Source organism: Panicum hallii, chromosome 2, assembly GCF_002211085.1.
Source record: "Panicum hallii strain FIL2 chromosome 2, PHallii_v3.1, whole genome shotgun sequence".
Classification (NCBI taxonomy): domain Eukaryota; kingdom Viridiplantae; phylum Streptophyta; class Magnoliopsida; order Poales; family Poaceae; genus Panicum; species Panicum hallii.
Genome location: NC_038043.1, coordinates 8,081,993 through 8,101,049, shown reverse-complemented (window position 1 = coordinate 8,101,049; position 19,057 = coordinate 8,081,993). Strand labels below are relative to the sequence as shown.

Below are 19,057 nucleotides of genomic sequence, written 5' to 3'. Positions count from 1 at the left end.
AAAAATTGGGTTGAGCCTATTCTCTAACCAAATATTAGGTGGGTTGAACTCAACCAAAAAATAAGGATGGATTCAACCTATCTTCAAACAAACACATGCTAATATTATAGGATGAAGGGAATAAATAAATGTATATAAGATAGTGAAAAGGCCAACGGAGGTGGTTGGCTGCCCGTCTAACGTTACCGGCGTGACACAGCCGGAGTAATATAATTCCACCACCCCAACAACAAAGAAAGACAATTGGCAAAGGATATGTTACTAAAATGAATTCTTAATTTGGGTGCGTTGATGAGCGCACGCCGGAGAAGAGAGAGCGCGAGGATCGGAGCGATCCGAACGCATATACCGGGAGCTAGGGCCAGTGTCATATATCATAAACCAGCACGGCAGGCTGGCAGCACGCAGGACAAATACACAGCATCCCCATTACCACGTGGATGGCGAGCCACGTGCCGGCTTGTTTAGCACGTCCTCCTCCCGAGCGAGCTCGATACAAAACGCGCACGCTGGCAGGCAGCCTGTAACCGTATCGTCGGAGCGGAGCGGCGGTAGATGCCATGGGGCGAGCGAGGGGTACCGGAAGTCGAGGCAAAGCGACGGCGGCGCGCGTGGATGGATGGATGGATGGATGCGACGCCCGCCTCGATCGTATCAAATCGGATCGGACGTACGGTAGGAGGAGATGCCCCGGGCCCGGGCGATCTTGCTCCGCTGATCTCGAGTCCCGACCGACAGGTTGCTCGGCTCCGTCGCCACCCATCGCTGGAGGATGCTCTGACAGCGCATAGCCTAGGGCGCCTATAAAAGCCCGCCCTCCACGGGGCGGGGAGGCATCACCCCAGTGCTCTCGTTGCTTGTCTCCACCTCCGGGCTCCGGGCTCGCCTCTTCCCACCACCACCACCACCACCGGCCTCCTAGCTCCGTGCCCGCACGCCCGCCGCCGATGGAGGCCTCCGCCTCCGCCCGCGCCGCGGTGGTCGCCAGGGGGCCTGCTGTCTGCTCGCCGCTCTCCTCGACGTCGTGGGCGGTGGCGCGCGGCGCAGATGCCGCGCGCGCCGTCCGCTGCAACGCCGCCACCGAGGTGCCCTGCTAGACCCAGCAACCATTCCTCTCTCCGTCCTCTCTTTGTCTAGTGTTCAAGCATGGATGGATGACTATGGTCAACATCTTATCTCTGTTAGCATCTTCTCTCTGCTAGCTGAAACCTTTAGGTTGCACTAGTCGGCACTACGACACAAGTTTTTGGGTTGAACTAGAGTTGCATATACTTCAGCAGAGTTACACACTTATTACTAATTAAGTATATACATGTAGTAGTTTACGTTTCGGGCCAATGTTTTCCTATTCGTTCTTCTTTTTCTGTCAAGCGTCAACTAACCCAGACAGCATTTTCATTTCATCGATGGGACCATGGTGGTGGGGGCAGGTCTCGGCGCCGCTGCTGTGCGCGCTGGAGCTGGGCCTGGGCGCCGAGATATTCAACTCGGCGGAGGTGGTCCAGTGGGAGAGCGGCAAGTCCGTCAACGCCATCGCCGCCGCGCAGGGCATCCGCGTGCGCCGCCGCTGCCGCCCCAGCCACCCCTCCGAGGGCGTCGGCGCCGACAGGGCCGTCCCGCGCAGCGTCCTCGAGCAGATCGTCTGGGACAAGGAGGTCGAGGTGGCCCAGCGGAAGGCCGCGGCGCCGCTCCACAGGGTCACCGACTCCGCGCGCCGCGCGCCGCCGCCCAGGGACTTCGCCGCCGCGCTGCACGGCGCGCGCGCACGCAACGGCGGCGTCCCCGCGCTCATCGCCGAGGTCAAGAAGGCGTCGCCCACCAGGGGCCTGCTCAGGGACAACTTCAACCCGGTCAGTCAGTCGCAGACTTTCTTCTTCTATAGCTGAACTGCACATTGCCCCTCCTGCACTGCACCTTCACAACTCTGAAGATGGACTGCAACTTCTTGACAGGTCGAGATTGCGCACGCCTACGAGAAGAATGGCGCGGCCTGCTTGAGCATCCTCACTGACGAGAAGCACTTTCTGGTCTGGCATTCGCGACGGCTGCTTATCACATACTAGTTGCTTCTTGTAATCTTGTTCTTCCACTGATGAAACTATCTGACATGTCCCATCTTTTCATCTTGTGCGTGTTCCTCCAGGGGAGCTTCGAGAATCTGCAGACCGTACGCAACTCCGGAGTGAATGTAAGTCACCGTAATTAAGCGATGCATACAAAACTAAACATGCTTGTATATACTACATTGTCTCGAGAGTTGAATGTCCTTGTGTCTCTCTTGACTTTGCCTTTTTTTTTTATGGTGGTTGTGCGAAAAATGCAGTGCCCTCTACTCTGCAAGGACTTCGTCATCGACATCTGGCAGATCTACTACGCGCGGTCGAAAGGAGCCGATGCGATCCTCCTGATCGCCGCCGTGCTACCGGACCTTGACATCAAGTACATGCTTCGAGTTTGCAGGAGTCTCGGAATGGCAGCTCTTGTTGAGGTTAGTACTCACAAGCTTCGTTCTTACTCCGGGGTATCCTTGCAAGCTTGTCTTTATTTATTTACGCTGCTAATATATATATTTTTTACTGGTCCTCTCTAGTCACAGTAAATTATACCATAGTACTATTACTAAGCAGTCTATAGCTAGCTTGACTATTGACTTTTCTACTTGCATGTTTTTCTTAGTTAACTTATACACATATATATGTTTGCCGCATGTCATTTTAAAATTTGTATAGTAAATTCTTTTCATCAAAGTACATTCATGCTTTCACATTTTACTGTTTCTGCTAACATATGTATAATTAGAAAACTGGAAAACAAAGTATGGAGTGTAATTATATTCACCGTGTCTCGTGCAAGTTTTCATTCACCCACTGCAATTTTGGGTACTAAACGTAAAACCTTTTCTTCCAAGGAATTACTAAACGTAGCTTGTAATTTTAGGTTCATGACGAGAGGGAGTTGGATCGCGTACTGAAGATAGACGGTGTTCAACTTATTGGCATCAACAATCGCAGTCTAGGTACGCACTTTTCTCCATCACTTCTTACAACTTTGTTTGTGATGTTGTGCAGCTATCCTCTGTTGACCCAGTAGCAAGCTGAAATTTATTTGATATGTTGCAGGGACATTTGAAGTCGATACTGCAAACACAAACATGTTGTTACAGAAACGTGGTGACATCATTAGGAAGAAGAAAATAATGGTATGCCCGGTTTTTCTCATTAAGAAAACATTTTGAAATCCCAACTTGACACATTTAATCGTTGTGTTTCAATGGATTATTTTGCCCAGTCATTCGTGATGCAGACATTGTACTCGATACAAAATCTAGAAACTGACGCACTAATGACAACTGAAAGTTACAAAAAAAAAATCATGATCCTAATTTTACAGAATTGTTTTATCTCAGTAAATTATTATACCAGGTCATTTAACTTTGTAATGATGCCAACATTGTACTAGACATGAGAACGTATCAGAAACTGAGACAATAGCATTCTGTCCACTTCTTGTGCATTGACTTCCAGTATCGTTAATTTGGCCATTCACAAGAAAACCAATTCACTGGACAGTTCCTTCCTACTAGCACTGAGCATGTGTTGTCTGATTCCATAATAGAAATTGCTCAGGATCGATGGGCTTAAATATTAAATTTCAATGAATATGTTTCTTCAGGTTGTGAGCGAATCCGGGTTGTTTACGCCTGATGATGTAGCATATGTCCAGAATGCTGGTGTTGCAGCTGTAAGTTTTCTAAGTCATTAACTTTTGCCAAGAAGGTAAAATTAATTAAATGTAAAAAGGGTGCTCTTCATATGCCACTATATTATTCGGGCAGCTAATATGTTTGCAAAGCATATTTTTCCTTGAAAGGCTTAGATTTGATAAATTTATCATGCGTAGCAGTACGGAACGCATATTTTGATCTTATTTAGAGGGAATATTTTTTTCATATAGGGTGATATATACAGACATTGATCTGTTTTTACTCATGTTGCCAGGTTTTGGTAGGAGAGTCCCTATTGACACAGGAAGATCCTGGTCGAGCAATCGCTGGGCTGTTTGGGAAGGAGCTCTTACTCTAACCTGCTTCCCTTGTGCTCTAGCTAATTGTCGCATGTAGGGCTGATACGTGGCTTCCAAGCGTAAAGATTGCACAGGATGTAACCGTGAACAAGCCCTGTATTTATAGAAGTGATTCACCAATGTTCCCACTTCTTTGCATGAATCACGAATGCGCATTGTTTTCAAGTGTTCAGTGCATATGTTGGAATATCAATTCTGTTCTGGTCTTGTGATGCCAGAGGATTTCTTTATCGTTTGTGGAGAACAGCTTACTACCACGCTGCTAGGACAGCAGACAGCATAGCTCCAAGTTTATCTATCAAGGCATCTCGCAGCACCTTACCAGAAAGATTAAGAATGCCATGCCGAAACGAGAGACATCATGCGAATGCCATGTGAAGTTAGCTCAAAGCCTCAGACCAACTGGCAACGGCATTGCTGTATATGACATCATCGTGGAAACCGACCCGGCAAACCACAAGGCACAACGCAAAATACCAGTGTGCTTCCTCAGATATTCCATGCCATACTTACGAGAACCTGAGGCCAGTTTGGCAGTTTAGGCGCTCCGCACTAGAAGCTAGCTAGTTTTGGTTTTTCCCACCATGCAAGTATATATATGGTAATAGTTGACAAGGTAACAATCCGGTTCCACTAGAAACTAGCATCCTTTCCAACTGTATTCCCCCCCCAAACCAATTGAGGTCAGGACTAGAAACCAACTACATCCTACACAGCTACTCCGCTCTCTAGCAGTGGTTTGGTTTTAGACGATGGCTGTTTTAACAAAGGCAAAAGGCTATAACTCCTGTGATTCTTCCCCACCAGATGTACACTCACCCCTTAACTGTCGGCGAAGCGAGCACAGATCCTTCGCTCGATGGGAGATCTGCAGGACAGGCACTCTGTCATGCCCCCGTCACGGTGGCGCTGGTTGCAGCCTGCACAAACCACCTGATGCCCACACGGGAGGAAAACCACCGAGATCTCCTCTTCCAGGCACATGGCACACTCTTGCTCCCGCTGTACAGAGTCGATCCCGAACCCTGGAGGGGCCATGAACTTTGCAACTCTCTGAAGCTTGCTGAAGCTCGACAGTTCATCTACCTGCTGTTTGAGATTCCTGATACTGGACTGCAGCCACTCCTGATTGTTCTGCGCTTTCAGCAACAGATTGCTAGACTTTGCTCTTGCTGATGTATCGATCCGCTCAAGCTCCGCTCTTTCAAAGTTAACCTGCTTCGTAAGTGCATCTAGCATCTTCTCTCCTTCCTGGCACCTTCTCTGCAGTGTTTACAGCCAAAGGTCATAAAACAATCTTTGCGAAAATACATTAATAAATAAAGGGGAGGCAATAAAAAGCTAGGCAATAACATAAACTTTTTGTAGATTATGCATGAGCCAAGTAATGCTAGATCATATTGAGCATTTTCATCTCAAGACAACCAAAAGAACGAGCATATTTCTACTACGATGGTCTATCAAGTTATCCGCGATGCATGAAAACATGTGCGCTTGCACAAACTGCGTCATCTTCGCAGGTCATTTTGATATGTATACATTAACCGGTATCTAGTTATCAACCCATTATTCTCCTCATAAGATGTGTTAGGCAGTAATGGCCACAGTGAAACCCCAAAATAAGAAAAAGATATAGTGCCTTCAAGGTTGAATATCATAAAGCAGGACCAGCATGGTAACACACAAAAGTTATAATATACAACCAACCAAGGAATTGAAACATGCCACAATTGCTGCCTAGGAATTTAGCATCTCAAGCACCATGGTAGTTTGGTGAGACAAGTTTAGTCAGCTAGGAAAATATTTGAACAACATTCTAGTTTCCTGTCATTTATTCATTTTTACAAATAAGAAAATGATTTTACCAAACAAAAAACTATATATAATGCGGATCTAAAGTGCCACACATCTGCCATGCAGAAATCATTCCATGGATCATATTTAAAGAAGACAATTGACCTACCGAACTCAAATAGGATTCTGCATTTGAGTGAAAAATGCAGTTGGTTTATTAATAAACTACTCCCTCCATTCATAAATCTCAGGCAATTAAGAAAGAATACAGTAAAAAATCTCTAACTTTGATAATTAAGCATTGATTTTTTTTAAAAAGAAGTACTTGAAATCTTGAATTGATCATATGCAATTTTCATAATATAAAAGTTAACAGATTTCCAGTGGAACTTTCATGTAAAAAAGTTGTGGCGAAAGTTGTTTCAAGAGACAGTATCTGTACAAACATCATATATTTATAAACCAGGGATGTGTAACAAAGCCACCAAAATAATACGCAAGTGATGATAGCAAATTTGAAGGCACAAGGTGGGTCAAATTGGAATACCTTTAACACATCTTCAGATCTTCTAACTTGCTCAAGGCTTTTCAGAAGATTGGATAGTTTACTCCTTTCAGCAGCAAGCTCCTCCTGCAAAAGGATCTTCTCTGTTTCCATGGACTTCAGTCTGTCCTTTTCCTTGCTTAAAAGGCTAGCCAATCTCTCATCTGCTTGCTTTCCCTGTAGCTGGACAGCTTTCATCTCACGCCTACGATGTGTAATCTTATCTGTAAGCTCCTGAACATGGGAATTGACACGATTGAGCTCATCAGAAGTGCTGTCTAGTGCCTTTTGTGTCTCCTCAAGCTTCTTTCTATTAAAGACATCAGGCTCTTCAACATCTGTCTTATCCTTTTTAAGCGATAAAAGGATGGCCTTTTCATTTACCAGCCTATTTGTTGACTGCATCACCCTCTCATTAGCCCAATCTGTCCAAACTTTCACCTCCAGCTTTAACTCACCCAAACGCTGCACTAGTTCTAGAGCCAGCTCCTCTTCCCTATCTTTTGGAGCCCAAGTGGTCTGCATGCCTTCACGTGAGAAATAAAATTCAAAGCCCTCTGCAGGAGTATGGGGGAGAGAGAACTGTACAACATCAGATCCCATTACCTCCTTCGACTCTGCCTTTGCACTAGAGGATGGGATGGAGGAACAGCTAGCAGAAGAAAGTGCTCCAGTTGGAACAATTGCTGGTGAATCTCTTCTTTTGACTGAGGAAGCTCCAGAAACAGGTTGGGTTGGAACTAACGTGGATGGTTGTAAGCTTTTTTTATTGGCTACCTCCGAAATGCCTGTCGATGTGCTCTGCGCAGATCCAAGGAACGCCATTAATGATTTACTCTCTTTCAGCATTCTTGAAGATGTTTTACCTATACCCTTGACTTGTTGGACGTTTTTGAAAACTACCAGATCCTTGCCAGAGTCTTTCTGATACTTCATGGAATTAGGCTTGTTACGGTTGCCTTTCTTTGCTTTTTTGCTATACTGAACCACAGCCCTAGGCACAGAAGAACTTTCATCTTGAGCAGAAGGAGCATATTGATTTTTCGTTGCAGAATTTTGAACTGAAACTATATAATTTGCCAGAATACTGCTCCACATCCTTTGGGCTGCTTCAGATTGAGGTGGATCAAATTGTGCAGGCGATTCTATGGCTCTACTACAACCACATTCTTCTGATATCTCATTTACATCCTCACGACCTTCACATAAGTTACACCGTCTAAGAGCATGCCCTTCTGATTGTCCATTCCCATAACCACTCATATGAATAAAAGCTGCACGAGCAATAGAGATATCCAGGTCACACAGCAGAATGCACCACAACACATCTCCCAAGGTGAAAAATGGGCAGCATCTCTTAAGCAAACTTGATGCATTGCAAAGAAAATACAAGCCCAGCATGTGCAAAACTGTGTCAACATTCTCACTGCCTGGATAATCAACCTGATGACTGCCGCTCTGTAGCAATGTGCGTGCATGCTCTGTGATCTTATTGATAGGCCCATCAAACTGGTAACAGAGTGCAGAGTCCACAACAGCATTTACAACAGCATCCTCAATGTAACCTTCAGAGGATAACATCTGAACTGCAGTCTTGAAGAACATGTGCAAGCTATTCATTGCAACATCCCTTAGGTCATTGCAGCCCACGTATCTGAAACCATCCAGCCCAACAGCCTCCTTGCTCCAATCCATATCAAGATCCTTTGAGTTAATATGCTCAGCAACAAAAGCTTGTACACTTGACCATGACTGTTCCAGTTTTACATGAATCAAAGATAGATCATCACTGACAGGGTTCACTTGCATTTCAGCTGCAGTAAAGTCTGAACATAACTTTGTGTGGCTACTTTTGTCGTCTCTTTCTCCAATATGTAATGAATATGGGTTGCTGACAGTGCCAGCAACCCCCATTGCCAGGATATGTTTATCTGGCCAAAAACCACTGAACATAAGGACAGCACAGCCAAGAGAGCTATGAAAGAAAGGCGGTAACACTACCTGAGGACTGAATAGTTAGAACAACTAGAAGTCTAGAAGTGATGACACTTAGCTATGGCAATTAAGGTTCACATTTGGAGCAACAAAGCCACACATTTCAATTGTCTAGTTATACAGAAGATACAACAATAACATCCATTTCCATCAATATTTTAGGTACAATCAACTTATAAACATGAGACTTCAACAACATTAAGAAAATGGAGAACTCTGCTAAATAAAACTGTCTAGCGCGTTGACAAGTACAGTTGCCAGGAAAAAGAAGAGAAGGAAATTGAGCTCACTAAGGCCTGTAGCGCCCAAAATAAAGTACTATATCTATTTATGCAGTGAGTACAGAATACTTGTACAAGATACGGACCAAACTGAAAAGTCAGACCACTACCTACAGAAACCGTTTCTGGACACCAAGCAACAAACTGTAACAACACAAGTAAGAACATTCTGCCAAACAACAGTCCTGATTACAGATTAGTACAACTAAAGGAGTCATAGGTGCAAGCACACCAGTGAAACTGGCGCAGTAGTGAACTTCCAAGAGCAGAAGATTAGGACTAGAGGAAAGGTCTTTCAAAAAAAGGACGAGAGGAAAGTAATGTGCCAAATTCATCACGATGCAAATCGAGATTATTGTCAGAGAGGTGCCTAGGCTCCCAGCATTTCAAGCAGGCCGGCAGATGCACATAATCTTAATGCACAGGTAACAGAATATAACAAGAGTATCAAATAAACAACCGATTCCAGGTAAAACAAGCATGATCAGCCCAAGGCCCAAACCGGTAGCTACAGAGCAAGTGCGTGTTGGGTGTTTCCTTGGCCGCTAGTACGACATTAGCCAAAACAATTTCTACAATCTTCAGTCGCGTCGCGCGCAGCCGACATTGCATCCATGGAGAAGATGCACAATTTCAATGTGATAAACAGCATCGCGACGGGATAGCTGAGCACACGACACGACCATCAATCAAGGGACTGGATGAAACAGAAGCTTAAATCGCTCTCTCAAAACGATGCAACGGGCGGGGGGAAATCGAAACAGCGCAAAGAAATGCTAGAATCCTTACGGAACAAGGGGCCTGCGCATAGGCTCCTTTCTGCGGGGGGAAATTTGGGATCGATCGCTCGGAGAAGGCGGCGAGAGATCCATCTCCCGGAGCGAGCGAGTCTCGGAGTGAAAACAAAATCGCACCCGAGGAAGCTAGGGTTCCCTACCGACGAACCAAAAGGGGGGGGAAGAAAACAAGCAACCGCAAAGTGGGCGTTTCGCCCGCCCGGAGCGAAACCGAAACTGGAATCCGTCCCGACGCAATGCGAGTGGAGAGAGGGGGAGGGGGAGCGGAGGAGGAGGGCCGGCGCCGGCGCTCACCTGCGAGGCTCCGCGGCCGCGAAGGTTCGGTTGGGCCCCGGCCTTCCGCCGATGGAGAGGGGGGAGGGGGAGAGGACTGCGCTGCGAGGAGTGGGGGAGTGGGTTTTGCCGTTTCGGGGGAGACGAGGGGGGTGCGCGCTTTATGGCCTAAACCCCTTCTCCTCCTCTCCGGTCTCCGCGGCCACAGCGCAGGCAAGGCAGCCGCAGCCGCGACTGACGGTGACGTGTTCTTCGGCGCCGTGCCGCGGCCTGTGGGCTGGGCCTGCATGCGCCTGACGCTGGAGGGTGGGCCATGGCTTGCAGGCGCGCGAGACCGGTGGCCGGATTGCTTTTTTTTTTCTTGGCACGGAGCAGGGTCACAGTGGATGAACTCAAGACTAGAATTAGCGAAAAAAAATCGCAAAAATGCGCCGCGTGTTCTGTTCCCAAATCATCCGCAAATGAGTTTCGCTTCTGAAAATCTCAAAAGGAATCTGGTGTTTTTTCAAACACTTTGGAGTTATCACTGTAGAGTCTCGATATTATTGGATGGAGGCATATAAGGTGGGTTCATCTAAGATATTCTTTAGAAAAGAATATAAATTTTAGTCGTGGAAATCAGCACTTACAAACTTGTAGACAATTCACTGATCCATAAATCCGATGTGACACGGTATTTGATGAGCTTCGCACTAGCAGTTATGATGGTAGCATAGCTATCTTCCAAATATACCAGGAGTTACTGCGACTAGAGTTACAAGTATAGAAATCTTTGTTGGTTGCTTTATTAGTTTCTTTCTAAAGAAACTCAATTCGAAATCTAAAGAAATTCAACTAAATAAATTTTAGATTGATATTGTGTCCATGGAAAACACAATGTGTATATGCTTAGACTCTTGAACGATTCGGTAAGATTGTGGCATGTGGGTGTACGGTTTGTTTCATCTAAGGTAGCTAATTCTAGATGAAGCTTTGGAACTAGCTAATGTACAGTTAAAGTACTTATAACTAACTAAATAGCAACTATCCAATTAGCCGGTGGATCCGTACGAGATCATTATGGGACCAATCAATGTCCACATGGCCCACCTGTACTACTCAGCACCAAATGCCAAGTGTAAGTGAGCCACCATGGGAACACATTAGTGGTAGCCCGGTAGTGATGATTCAGAACAAACTTCTTCTCTGCTTTCCTTGAAGAGGAATGCATGATTCATGAACACTACCAAGATCACCAGAAGCTGCTGAAACAGTTAGAATCCGCGAACTGCTCCAGCAAAGCCCAGTCCACCCCTCCACGGTCCACCTTGCGCGCGTGGTGCTGAACTGCTGATGCGTGCATCGATCCATGCTGTACCCCGCTACCGGCCTTCGAGGCTCGTGATGGCCAGCTCGTTGCCGCCGGTGATCTCTGCTTGCGCGGCGAGAGCGGCGGCGGCCGGGTGGCTCCTCGTCGGCGTGCACACCACGGGCCGCTGCGGCCGCGCCGGCGCTTTCTGCTGCAACAGCATGGGGATGACGTCCGCCATCGGCGGCCGCTGGCCCGGGCACTCCTGCACGCAGAGCAGCGCGACCTGGACGCACGTCGCCGCCTGCCCCAGCTCGCCCGCCGTGCAGCCGCCGCGGATTGCTGGGTCGACGAGGTCGTGGCTCCGGCCTCCTTCCCAGAGCTCCCATGCCTGAGAATCGAAGAAATTCGTCAGCGAAATTTTTCAATCTGATCGTTTCCTCAAATTGGGTGCGGAGTTGCAGACACAGTATCTGTCGTAAGGAGCAATCCTTATGCTTTGCATGAGCCTGGTGCTGCCTTACATACATGAGCAATGAGATTGAAGCTTCTCTGGTTCTTCAGGCCGCTGACGATCTCCAGCAGCAGGACGCCGAAGCTGTACACGTCCTGCATGAACGACACCGTGCCGTCCATGGCGTACTCCGGCGCCATGTACCCGCTGCGCCGCCGCCGCCGTCGCGCCGGCCGGACATGGAACCGGTCAGCAGATTCTTACACTGCAGATTTTTCAGTCCAGCGAACGAGTTCTAGTCTTCTTACTATGTGCCGATGATCGTTCTGGTGATGGTCTCCTGGCGGTCGGCGCTGCTGCTGAAGAGCCTGGCGATGCCGAAGTCGGAGATCTTGGCGACCATGTCGGCGTCGAGGAGCACGTTCGCCGCCTTCAGGTCCCGGTGGATGATGTTGAGCCTCGAGTCCCGGTGGAGGTAGAGGACGCCCCTGGCGACGCCCAGGATGATGCCCAGCCTCGTCTTCCAGCCCAGCGACGCGCGCCGCCTCTCGTCTGCTCCGACCCAAAGCAACCCCATTACCACCGGATCGAGCACAGGTTTAATAGCAGCGATGAAATGGTTAGCATGAAATCTGATCTGCAGCTACACGGATGCTAATTAATTACCAAAGATGAAGGCGTCCAAGCTCTTGTTGCTCATGTACTCGTAGACGAGCATCCTCTCGGAGCAGTGGACACAGCAGCCGAGGAGGCGGACTAGGTTCCGGTGCTGCAGCTTCGCAATCAGGACCACCTCGTTCAGGAACTCGTTGTTCAGGCCCTGCGACGCCGTGCTCTCTGCCGAGAGCTTCTTCACAGCGACCTGTTGCCCGTCCGGCAACTGCCCCTGAACAACCCAACCAGACATGCATTCGTCACACCAAAGTGTCGACACAAAAATCTTCATCAGAACAATAGAATCATCGATCAACACATATATGAATCGGAATTTGACAATTGTTACCACCTTGTAAACTACGCCGAATCCGCCTCGGCCGATTATGTTTTCTTTACAGAATCCGTTGGTGGCTGTTCTAATGGTCCCCAGAGGGTACGTGGGGCATTCGCCGCTCATAAGCTCAGCTGCTTCATCAAGCATGGTACTAACTGAAAATAAGGAGAAGGAATTAAGGAACATATATTAAACAGATTCTCCTCTTCAAAGGCATATAAATGGTTCTTTGTCAGATGGATGGTTAGAAACCCCTGCAAAAAAAAAAACTGACCTTTCTTACTGCGCCGCGCCTTTCTCCACATCAGAAAGGCAAGGGATAGAAGAAGAAGCAGGAACCCGGCGATCACCAGGGCGATGACAGCCGCAAACTTCCGGGTGTTCTTGGGAGCGTCTGAAGAGATGGTATGCAGGTCCAGCATCAGTGAGACAGTGATTGTTTTGAATCAAAGCAAATTCCTAGAGCAGGTATACAAGCTACGACTAGCCTACTACTGACGACTGAGGGTGATAGGACCGAGACTATTCATGCTTTGTTATTTAAGCTATGATTCCATGGTGATGCGGCATGAGATCAGAGAGTGGACAAAACATAGAGCATATATTAGAGCATCGTCTTCCCAGTGAGGCATGACTTAGACTTGTTCTCGTCCGGGTAGGCGACTGAAAAGGACATGGCACATGGCAGTGCATGGAAACATCATTCAGGGCATGGAGACGTTTGTTCCCCGCTGACTTCGGCTGAAAGATCAGGGTTTCATTTTATTTCCTGACGAGATCGAATAATGTCCTAGGCGGAAATTCTTCTTTTAATACAATGATACGCAGCTCTCTTGCATCTTTGAGAAAAAAAAATATCCTATGCAGAAACTGAGTGGATGCAGGATGCTCGTCGCATTCACCGCCATTTGACTTATGAAAATCTGAATGTCCCTACGTACACGTACATGTTTGACCGTATGACCATTTCTTCCATTCGACCAGAATCAGACTCATGATTATGCAGTAATGTACGTGAGTAGATCAACAACCAACTGCCAGATACTGCTGTAGAGTTCTGCTGGGTTGGGACAGGATGAGGATAAGCTAAGTCAGACAAGGGCTTTCATAGACAACCCCACCTCCACTTGCAACATTTAATTTTTTTGGCGAACTTTGGTACAAGAAGCTAAGTCAGACAAGGGCTGTTTGGATATCTACCTAACACGCCACGCCACGCCACACATTTCGTACCGCAAGTGTGGCGGCCAAATCAGCCGCCGCACCTTAGGCGCGGTGTGGTGCCTAAGGCAGGCAACCAAACAGCCTGTTTTCATCATAGCCGTAGGGTACATCTAAAATTTTAGTACTTCATGGATGACACAATGCCGCATGATACGTCTAAAATGTAGAAATTTCATGGATGACACAATACAAGATCTTTTAATAAACAAATGGATCTTAGTTTGCTGAAAGACACTTAATTACATATCCTCCAGCAAATATACAAAAAATTCTAGTGTCTGGCAACATGCATAAGAATGACTTTTTCAAGGTCGAAGTCACCCTGTGACAAAATTTCCCATTTTTTAACTTGCCATAGGTTAGTTAAATTGCAACGGTATTCTGAGCTAACATCTTTTTCTTGGAGAATGCATTATATTTGAGAGGTGTGAGTTCATATTAAGGCGGAAAAAATTTAAGTATATATGGGCTGTTGGGCAAAGCTTCAATTTAATACCGTTAGTCTACCCATATCTTGAGCTCCAAGTATGTTTGGAGGTAGGTAGTAAGTATGCAGACGTAGGGAATTACATTCTCAAACAACAAACACAAAATGCTTATACTGTAGCAATACCGACAACCAACTAAAGTACCTACCGGAGAAAAACAGGGCAGAGTTGCTATACGCAACCTGCTCCGGTTATCCTCCAACAAAGCTAAAATATCAAGATGCTCTTGGGGAAAGCTTATATTTAACATAGTTTCAGGCTTTCAGCTAAAATTTTAAAGAATTCTTAGCTCCAAATTAAGATTCAGAACTTGTACTTCTCTTCTGCTAGAAGTCAATTGATCTAGTTCGAGTTTGAATCACCACACAAACTGATTTCTAGTGTGTGATTGTGTATCAGGAAATCAATTCTTCGCACGTCGAACACGCATCGGTTCAAGACATCAAAACGAAGCAGATGAAATTGGTCAAAAGAAAAATATTAGCAGGATCAGAATTTCAAACAGCTCTGTCATCAACGGATTCTGAAACAGTGCATCGTGGAGCAAAGGATTCAGCCATACCTAGTTCAGACTTCGCCAGCCTGACATAGAGATCCTGCCCGCCGTCGACGAACCGCGTGTCCACCAGGTCGCCGAACCACTGGATGCACCCGCTGCCGCCGCCGCGGATGTCCGCCGCCGAGTACGCCGTGCAGGAGCAGTCCGCCAGGCACCTCCGGGCGCATTCCTGGAGCGTGGCGCCGGCGTCCACGGCGGAGCTGTGCGTGTCCGGCAGCTTCACGCCGCGCAGGGCGTAGAACCCGTCGCCGCCGCCGCACTGGAGCGGCGTCCTCCGGGCGCACCCGCTGGACGTGTTTCTCATGTACCACTCCGCCGCTAACCTCGGCGCGAACCCGGCGATGCAGCCGCAGACCACGGCGCCGACGACGTTGCAGACGCCGAACGCGCCGCACCGGCCGTAGCTGTCGCACTGGTCCCGCGGGCCCGACCAGAAGTTGCTCCAGGACCCGGAGGCCCTGTCCCAGACCATGCGCTGCATCACGCCGGACTCGTTGAGGAGCACCCGCGACATGGGCGAGCTGTCGCGGTTGCGGAACATGTAGGAGACCTCGTCGGCGGTGGCCGTGAACCGGAACTCGAACATGTCCTCGAAGGTGGTCATCTCCGGGATGCCGCTGAACCGCACGCCGTTCCAGGGCCCCGTCCGGTACGTCTTGCGGCCACGGCTCCAGACGTGCAGCTCCGGCGCGCCGCGCGCGTCCATGACGTAGCGGAAGTCGCCGGGGGACGGGTCGTCGGCGTCGCGCCACGACGAGAGGGACCACTCGGCGCCGGTCCGGAGGCTCCGCCCGACCCGCATCTCCGGGAGGAACGTGTTGGTCGGGTGCTCGAAGCTCTGCCACAGCACGGCGCCGGCCGCGTCCGTGAGCACCAGGTTGCCCGTGTCGCGGAGCTCCGCGACCGCGCCGGCGACGACGACCGCCGCCGCGGAGGAGTTGGAGGACGACCAGACGGTATAGTTTTTGCTCGCGCCGCCGCGGAGGACGAGGGCCCCTCCGCCGCTGACCTCGACCACGCCGGACGGGCTGGTTAGCGGGCGGTCGCGGTTGGCGACCCAGACGACGGTGTCCGGAGACACGGTGAACCAGATGCCAAGAAACCACCTGGAGCGGTTGCATGCGGGGAAGAGGCCCAGCCGGAAGGTGTCACCAGGCGAGGCCAGCGTCTGGTCCCCGGTGAGGGCCCCGGACTGCGTCAGCGTGCTCCCGCTGGCAGCGGAGGATGGGAGAGCCAACGCTGAGAGAAGAGCAAGGACGAGGACGAGCAGGTGGCTCATGGCCATGCGCGCGCGAAGGAGAACTCTGAGTTCGAGCAGATGACTGAAGACTGAAGGACGGACAGTCTACTGTACGATGGGGTAACGCAGGGTTTGGCATGTAGAACCTTCAGCATCCTCTCTATTGTTTTACCAACATCAAGCTAGTTGGTGTTGACCCAGTGTAAAGTAAATCCACGTCAGCTTCTAAATGTAAAATAGAGAAGTTTTGGAGATCCACGTGAGATCCATGCCAGGACTACTTGGACTAAATCTTGCATAGCCTCTACTTCAAGTCATCCTCAGAGGAAACCAGAAGTTGTGCCAAAACGATGGGAGTCTTCAAATCCTCCCACATAGCTCGATTCTGCAAAAGCAGAAATGATAAACAGGGCCATCTATGAATTGCAAGGGAATTGTAGTTATGTAGAGTTGCAAATATTACAACTTACAAGGAATGCCTTTAGACGCAGACTAGGGTAACTTCAGATTATTTTTATAATAGTAGAGATGGGTAATTTGGATGCAGATTTAAGAGTTACTTTAGATTATTTTCATAACGACAGAAGTGAATATTTTAAAAAATAGGATAGATCCTATCGCTATTGTTATCAATGATAGTTAGAGTCAACTAATAAACTAATAGATGGATATTTCTGATTTTATGAGAATTTTTTCCTTTTCCTAGGGGAATTGCTTTATTTATGATGTATTACCTATACCCAACTATGGCGTGGAGCAGCTGTGGTGCATGTACGCGTGCCAGTGCCCACTTATAGACACCACCAGTTGAAAGAATCCGTCGAACCCATGGCAGTATTTTTTTTACTGTGTCTCATGAGTATGAACATGAAAATGAAAAATAATTTCCAATTAGTAATATTTAACTACCGCCAATCAATGTACATCTGATCAACCCTCCTAAATGACCATTTGTTTGACAGTGCTTTAGATTAAACAACTGAACAAGAACCATAACTTTTAGTGTTTTATATGATGCTTCATCTAGATGTTGGACTATTGATCCATATGCTGTGCAAATATAGGTTCTCGACTCCTAAGATAAGACTAATTCTGTGGGTAAATTGAAAAATAAAGTCAACGCTTTGGATGGATGTATACTGCAGCTTCACTCAACAACCAAATAGCAATCCGGGTTCGAGTTCCGGCGCTGGCACCAGGAGACCCCTCCGCAGTCTTCCCTCTCGAAAAAAAGAAATAAGAAATTATACTGTCAAGAACGTGAGATGCAGTGTAAGTGAAAACTACCATAGCAGAAAAGTGTTGACTTTGTGGCATGGTTTAACTAAAGTGCACGGCAGCTAAAACAAATTCAAGCGATACCGAGTTGTCTGCCAACATCAACACTTGCTCCTGCCATTTGCCAAGTTGCCTCTTTGTCTATACGGGATGGACCAATGAAGAACTCTTGGTCAGAACCCCTGCTGAGCACTGAAGCATGCTTACAGGTGATTCTTGACCATTTTGTACTTGCTTTGCAAGTACTTCCAGAGAAGCGTTGTCAGATTAATACACAAAACTAGACAGAATTTTACAAATGATCAAATATAATAGATTGCACTATTTTAGACACATTTTGCAACATGCATAATAAAACAATCATTTCTTCAATATGAAACGATTTGTCCCTACCGAACTTAGCTCGTTTCTAAAAACCTGTCTGAATGCCAATAATTTGTTAACTAAACGTAGCAGCATCCGAGCAAGTTTTGTACATAGAGAACATTGTCGGTTGATGCATATATCTGTTGTACGCTGCTGATACTCAAAAGGGAGTACATGACTGACTTCTCTATGTGTGTGTTCTACGATAGATCGTTTCTAGAAATTGGTATTTAAGAAAAAAAAACTGTCTCATCCAATTGGCGCGGGAAGTTCCATGATTGTTGCAACTAAGCTTCTATATGTGAAGTTGACCAAGAACTTGAATTCGTGACCATTTGGTGCTGCAACTTCCAGGAAGCTGAAACTAAGCAATCACCAGCATAAAAAATTTGGGTTTGCTTAGAACAATTTCCTGCAGTTGCACGCATTTATCAGTTTCTCGTTCGAGCGAGTTTGCCGTGCACCTAGGACTCCTACATGTACCTGATCGAACCAAAATCCTTTGCTGGAGGAACCAAAAACCATAGTCAGAATCACTTGCACAAATAGTCATCGGCATGGACTGACATTTAGGTGTAAGGAGGACTTGTTTCCGGATTCCAGAAGGAAAAAAAAAAAGAAGAGTGAGCAGAACTTCTTGACCTTTGGGTATACAGCGAGCGAACCATGTGTGTTTAAATACCCTTCTCATTTGAGTTCAAAGTTGGATCTTATAGAGTGGTGGTTGAGATGAAAGATGTAATTTGATTGGTTTTTCAATTTCGATAATAGTCCAAAGTGATGGATTGGAGTTCAAAATCGGCAGCCTCCCTAGTGAAACCATGGTTTATTGGTGATGGCTTCTCCGAATCACGGGCGCTAACCCCAAATGGGAATGACGAATGACCAAGGTTTAGTCGGGATCATAATTTTAATGACGTAAAACATATATACAGTTTATTTACTCAATTTAAGAGAAAAGGACATTATTAACTACAGAAGAGAAGATAACATCGGAACTTCATGGGTAACTTTCCTTGCATTTGGATGGCTATAGCGTTAAAAAATTATAACTTTGGTTGCATGTACTTGAAAAATACTGTCCCTTTTAAAGTGAAGGAAGTTGCACAAAACCATAGTAAGGGAAAATGTGGCTATGTATTAGCTCTATGTGAATAACCACACAATAAGCTTTCGAAACTAGAAGGCATATGATGGGGAAACGCTCTTCCAGTTTCTAACTTCTAAATTTTTGGAGGGACATGTCTCTATGCACAACAGAAATCTTTACAATCAAATGCTGTTTACTCGGCAAATGGATGTACCAGCCGTCCTAGCTCAGTGGTAGAGCGCGTGGCTTTTAACCACGTGGTCGTGGGTTCGATCCCCACGGACGGCGTCTTTATATTGGCTTGTGGTTGTT

At 47.2% G+C, this 19,057-nt stretch overlaps 3 protein-coding genes and 1 non-coding gene across 4 annotated transcripts; 2 read left to right on the top strand and 2 right to left on the bottom strand.

Moving 5' to 3' along the window:
- Window positions 1-1,391: 1,391 nt before the first annotated feature.
- LOC112883028 (indole-3-glycerol phosphate synthase, chloroplastic-like) lies at window positions 1,392-4,313 on the top strand. The gene is made up of 8 exons (XM_025948248.1): window positions 1,392-1,850; window positions 1,953-2,027; window positions 2,144-2,188; window positions 2,324-2,488; window positions 2,938-3,016; window positions 3,120-3,199; window positions 3,673-3,741; window positions 3,999-4,313. Exons 1-8 carry the CDS (start codon window positions 1,407-1,409, stop codon window positions 4,080-4,082), a joined length of 1,041 nt encoding a protein of 346 aa, XP_025804033.1. The 5' UTR covers window positions 1,392-1,406; the 3' UTR covers window positions 4,083-4,313.
- A 207-nt stretch (window positions 4,314-4,520) lies between these two features.
- LOC112883027 (putative E3 ubiquitin-protein ligase RF4) lies at window positions 4,521-9,911 on the bottom strand. Its single transcript, XM_025948247.1, has 3 exons — window positions 9,789-9,911; window positions 6,425-8,352; window positions 4,521-5,346 (listed from the first exon to the last, which is right to left on the bottom strand). The coding sequence occupies exons 2-3, from the start codon at window positions 8,333-8,335 to the stop codon at window positions 4,906-4,908; spliced, it is 2,352 nt and encodes a 783-aa protein (XP_025804032.1). The 5' UTR covers window positions 8,336-8,352; window positions 9,789-9,911; the 3' UTR covers window positions 4,521-4,905.
- A 688-nt stretch (window positions 9,912-10,599) lies between these two features.
- On the bottom strand, window positions 10,600-16,104 carry LOC112881955 (receptor-like serine/threonine-protein kinase SD1-8). The gene is made up of 7 exons (XM_025946890.1): window positions 14,775-16,104; window positions 12,775-12,894; window positions 12,516-12,655; window positions 12,176-12,395; window positions 11,818-12,061; window positions 11,584-11,716; window positions 10,600-11,446 (listed from the first exon to the last, which is right to left on the bottom strand). Exons 1-7 carry the CDS (start codon window positions 16,054-16,056, stop codon window positions 11,129-11,131), a joined length of 2,457 nt encoding a protein of 818 aa, XP_025802675.1. The 5' UTR covers window positions 16,057-16,104; the 3' UTR covers window positions 10,600-11,128.
- Window positions 16,105-18,961: 2,857 nt separating this feature from the next.
- Window positions 18,962-19,033, top strand: TRNAK-UUU. The gene has a single exon. It is a non-coding gene; the product is annotated as a tRNA-Lys (tRNA).
- Window positions 19,034-19,057: the final 24 nt, after the last annotated feature.

Bases quoted from the DNA above. Each gene is read 5' to 3' on its own strand.
- LOC112883028 (XM_025948248.1), top strand. From the start codon at position 1,407: ATGGGACCATGGTGGTGGGGGCAGGTCTCGGCGCCGCTGCTGTGCGCG. The intron at 3,017-3,119 runs GTACGCACTTTT...GATATGTTGCAG, and splicing joins CATCAACAATCGCAGTCTAG to GGACATTTGAAGTCGATACT. The intron at 3,742-3,998 runs GTAAGTTTTCTA...TCATGTTGCCAG, and splicing joins AGAATGCTGGTGTTGCAGCT to GTTTTGGTAGGAGAGTCCCT.
- LOC112883027 (XM_025948247.1), bottom strand. From the start codon at position 8,335: ATGGGGGTTGCTGGCACTGTCAGCAACCCATATTCATTACATATTGGA. The intron at 5,347-6,424 runs GTATTCCAATTT...TAAACACTGCAG, and splicing joins GATCTGAAGATGTGTTAAAG to AGAAGGTGCCAGGAAGGAGA.
- LOC112881955 (XM_025946890.1), bottom strand. From the start codon at position 16,056: ATGGCCATGAGCCACCTGCTCGTCCTCGTCCTTGCTCTTCTCTCAGCG. The intron at 12,895-14,774 runs GTATGGCTGAAT...CCATCTCTTCAG, and splicing joins GCTGGCGAAGTCTGAACTAG to ACGCTCCCAAGAACACCCGG. The intron at 11,717-11,817 runs GTAAGAAGACTA...GCGGCGGCGCAG, and splicing joins AGAACGATCATCGGCACATA to CGGGTACATGGCGCCGGAGT.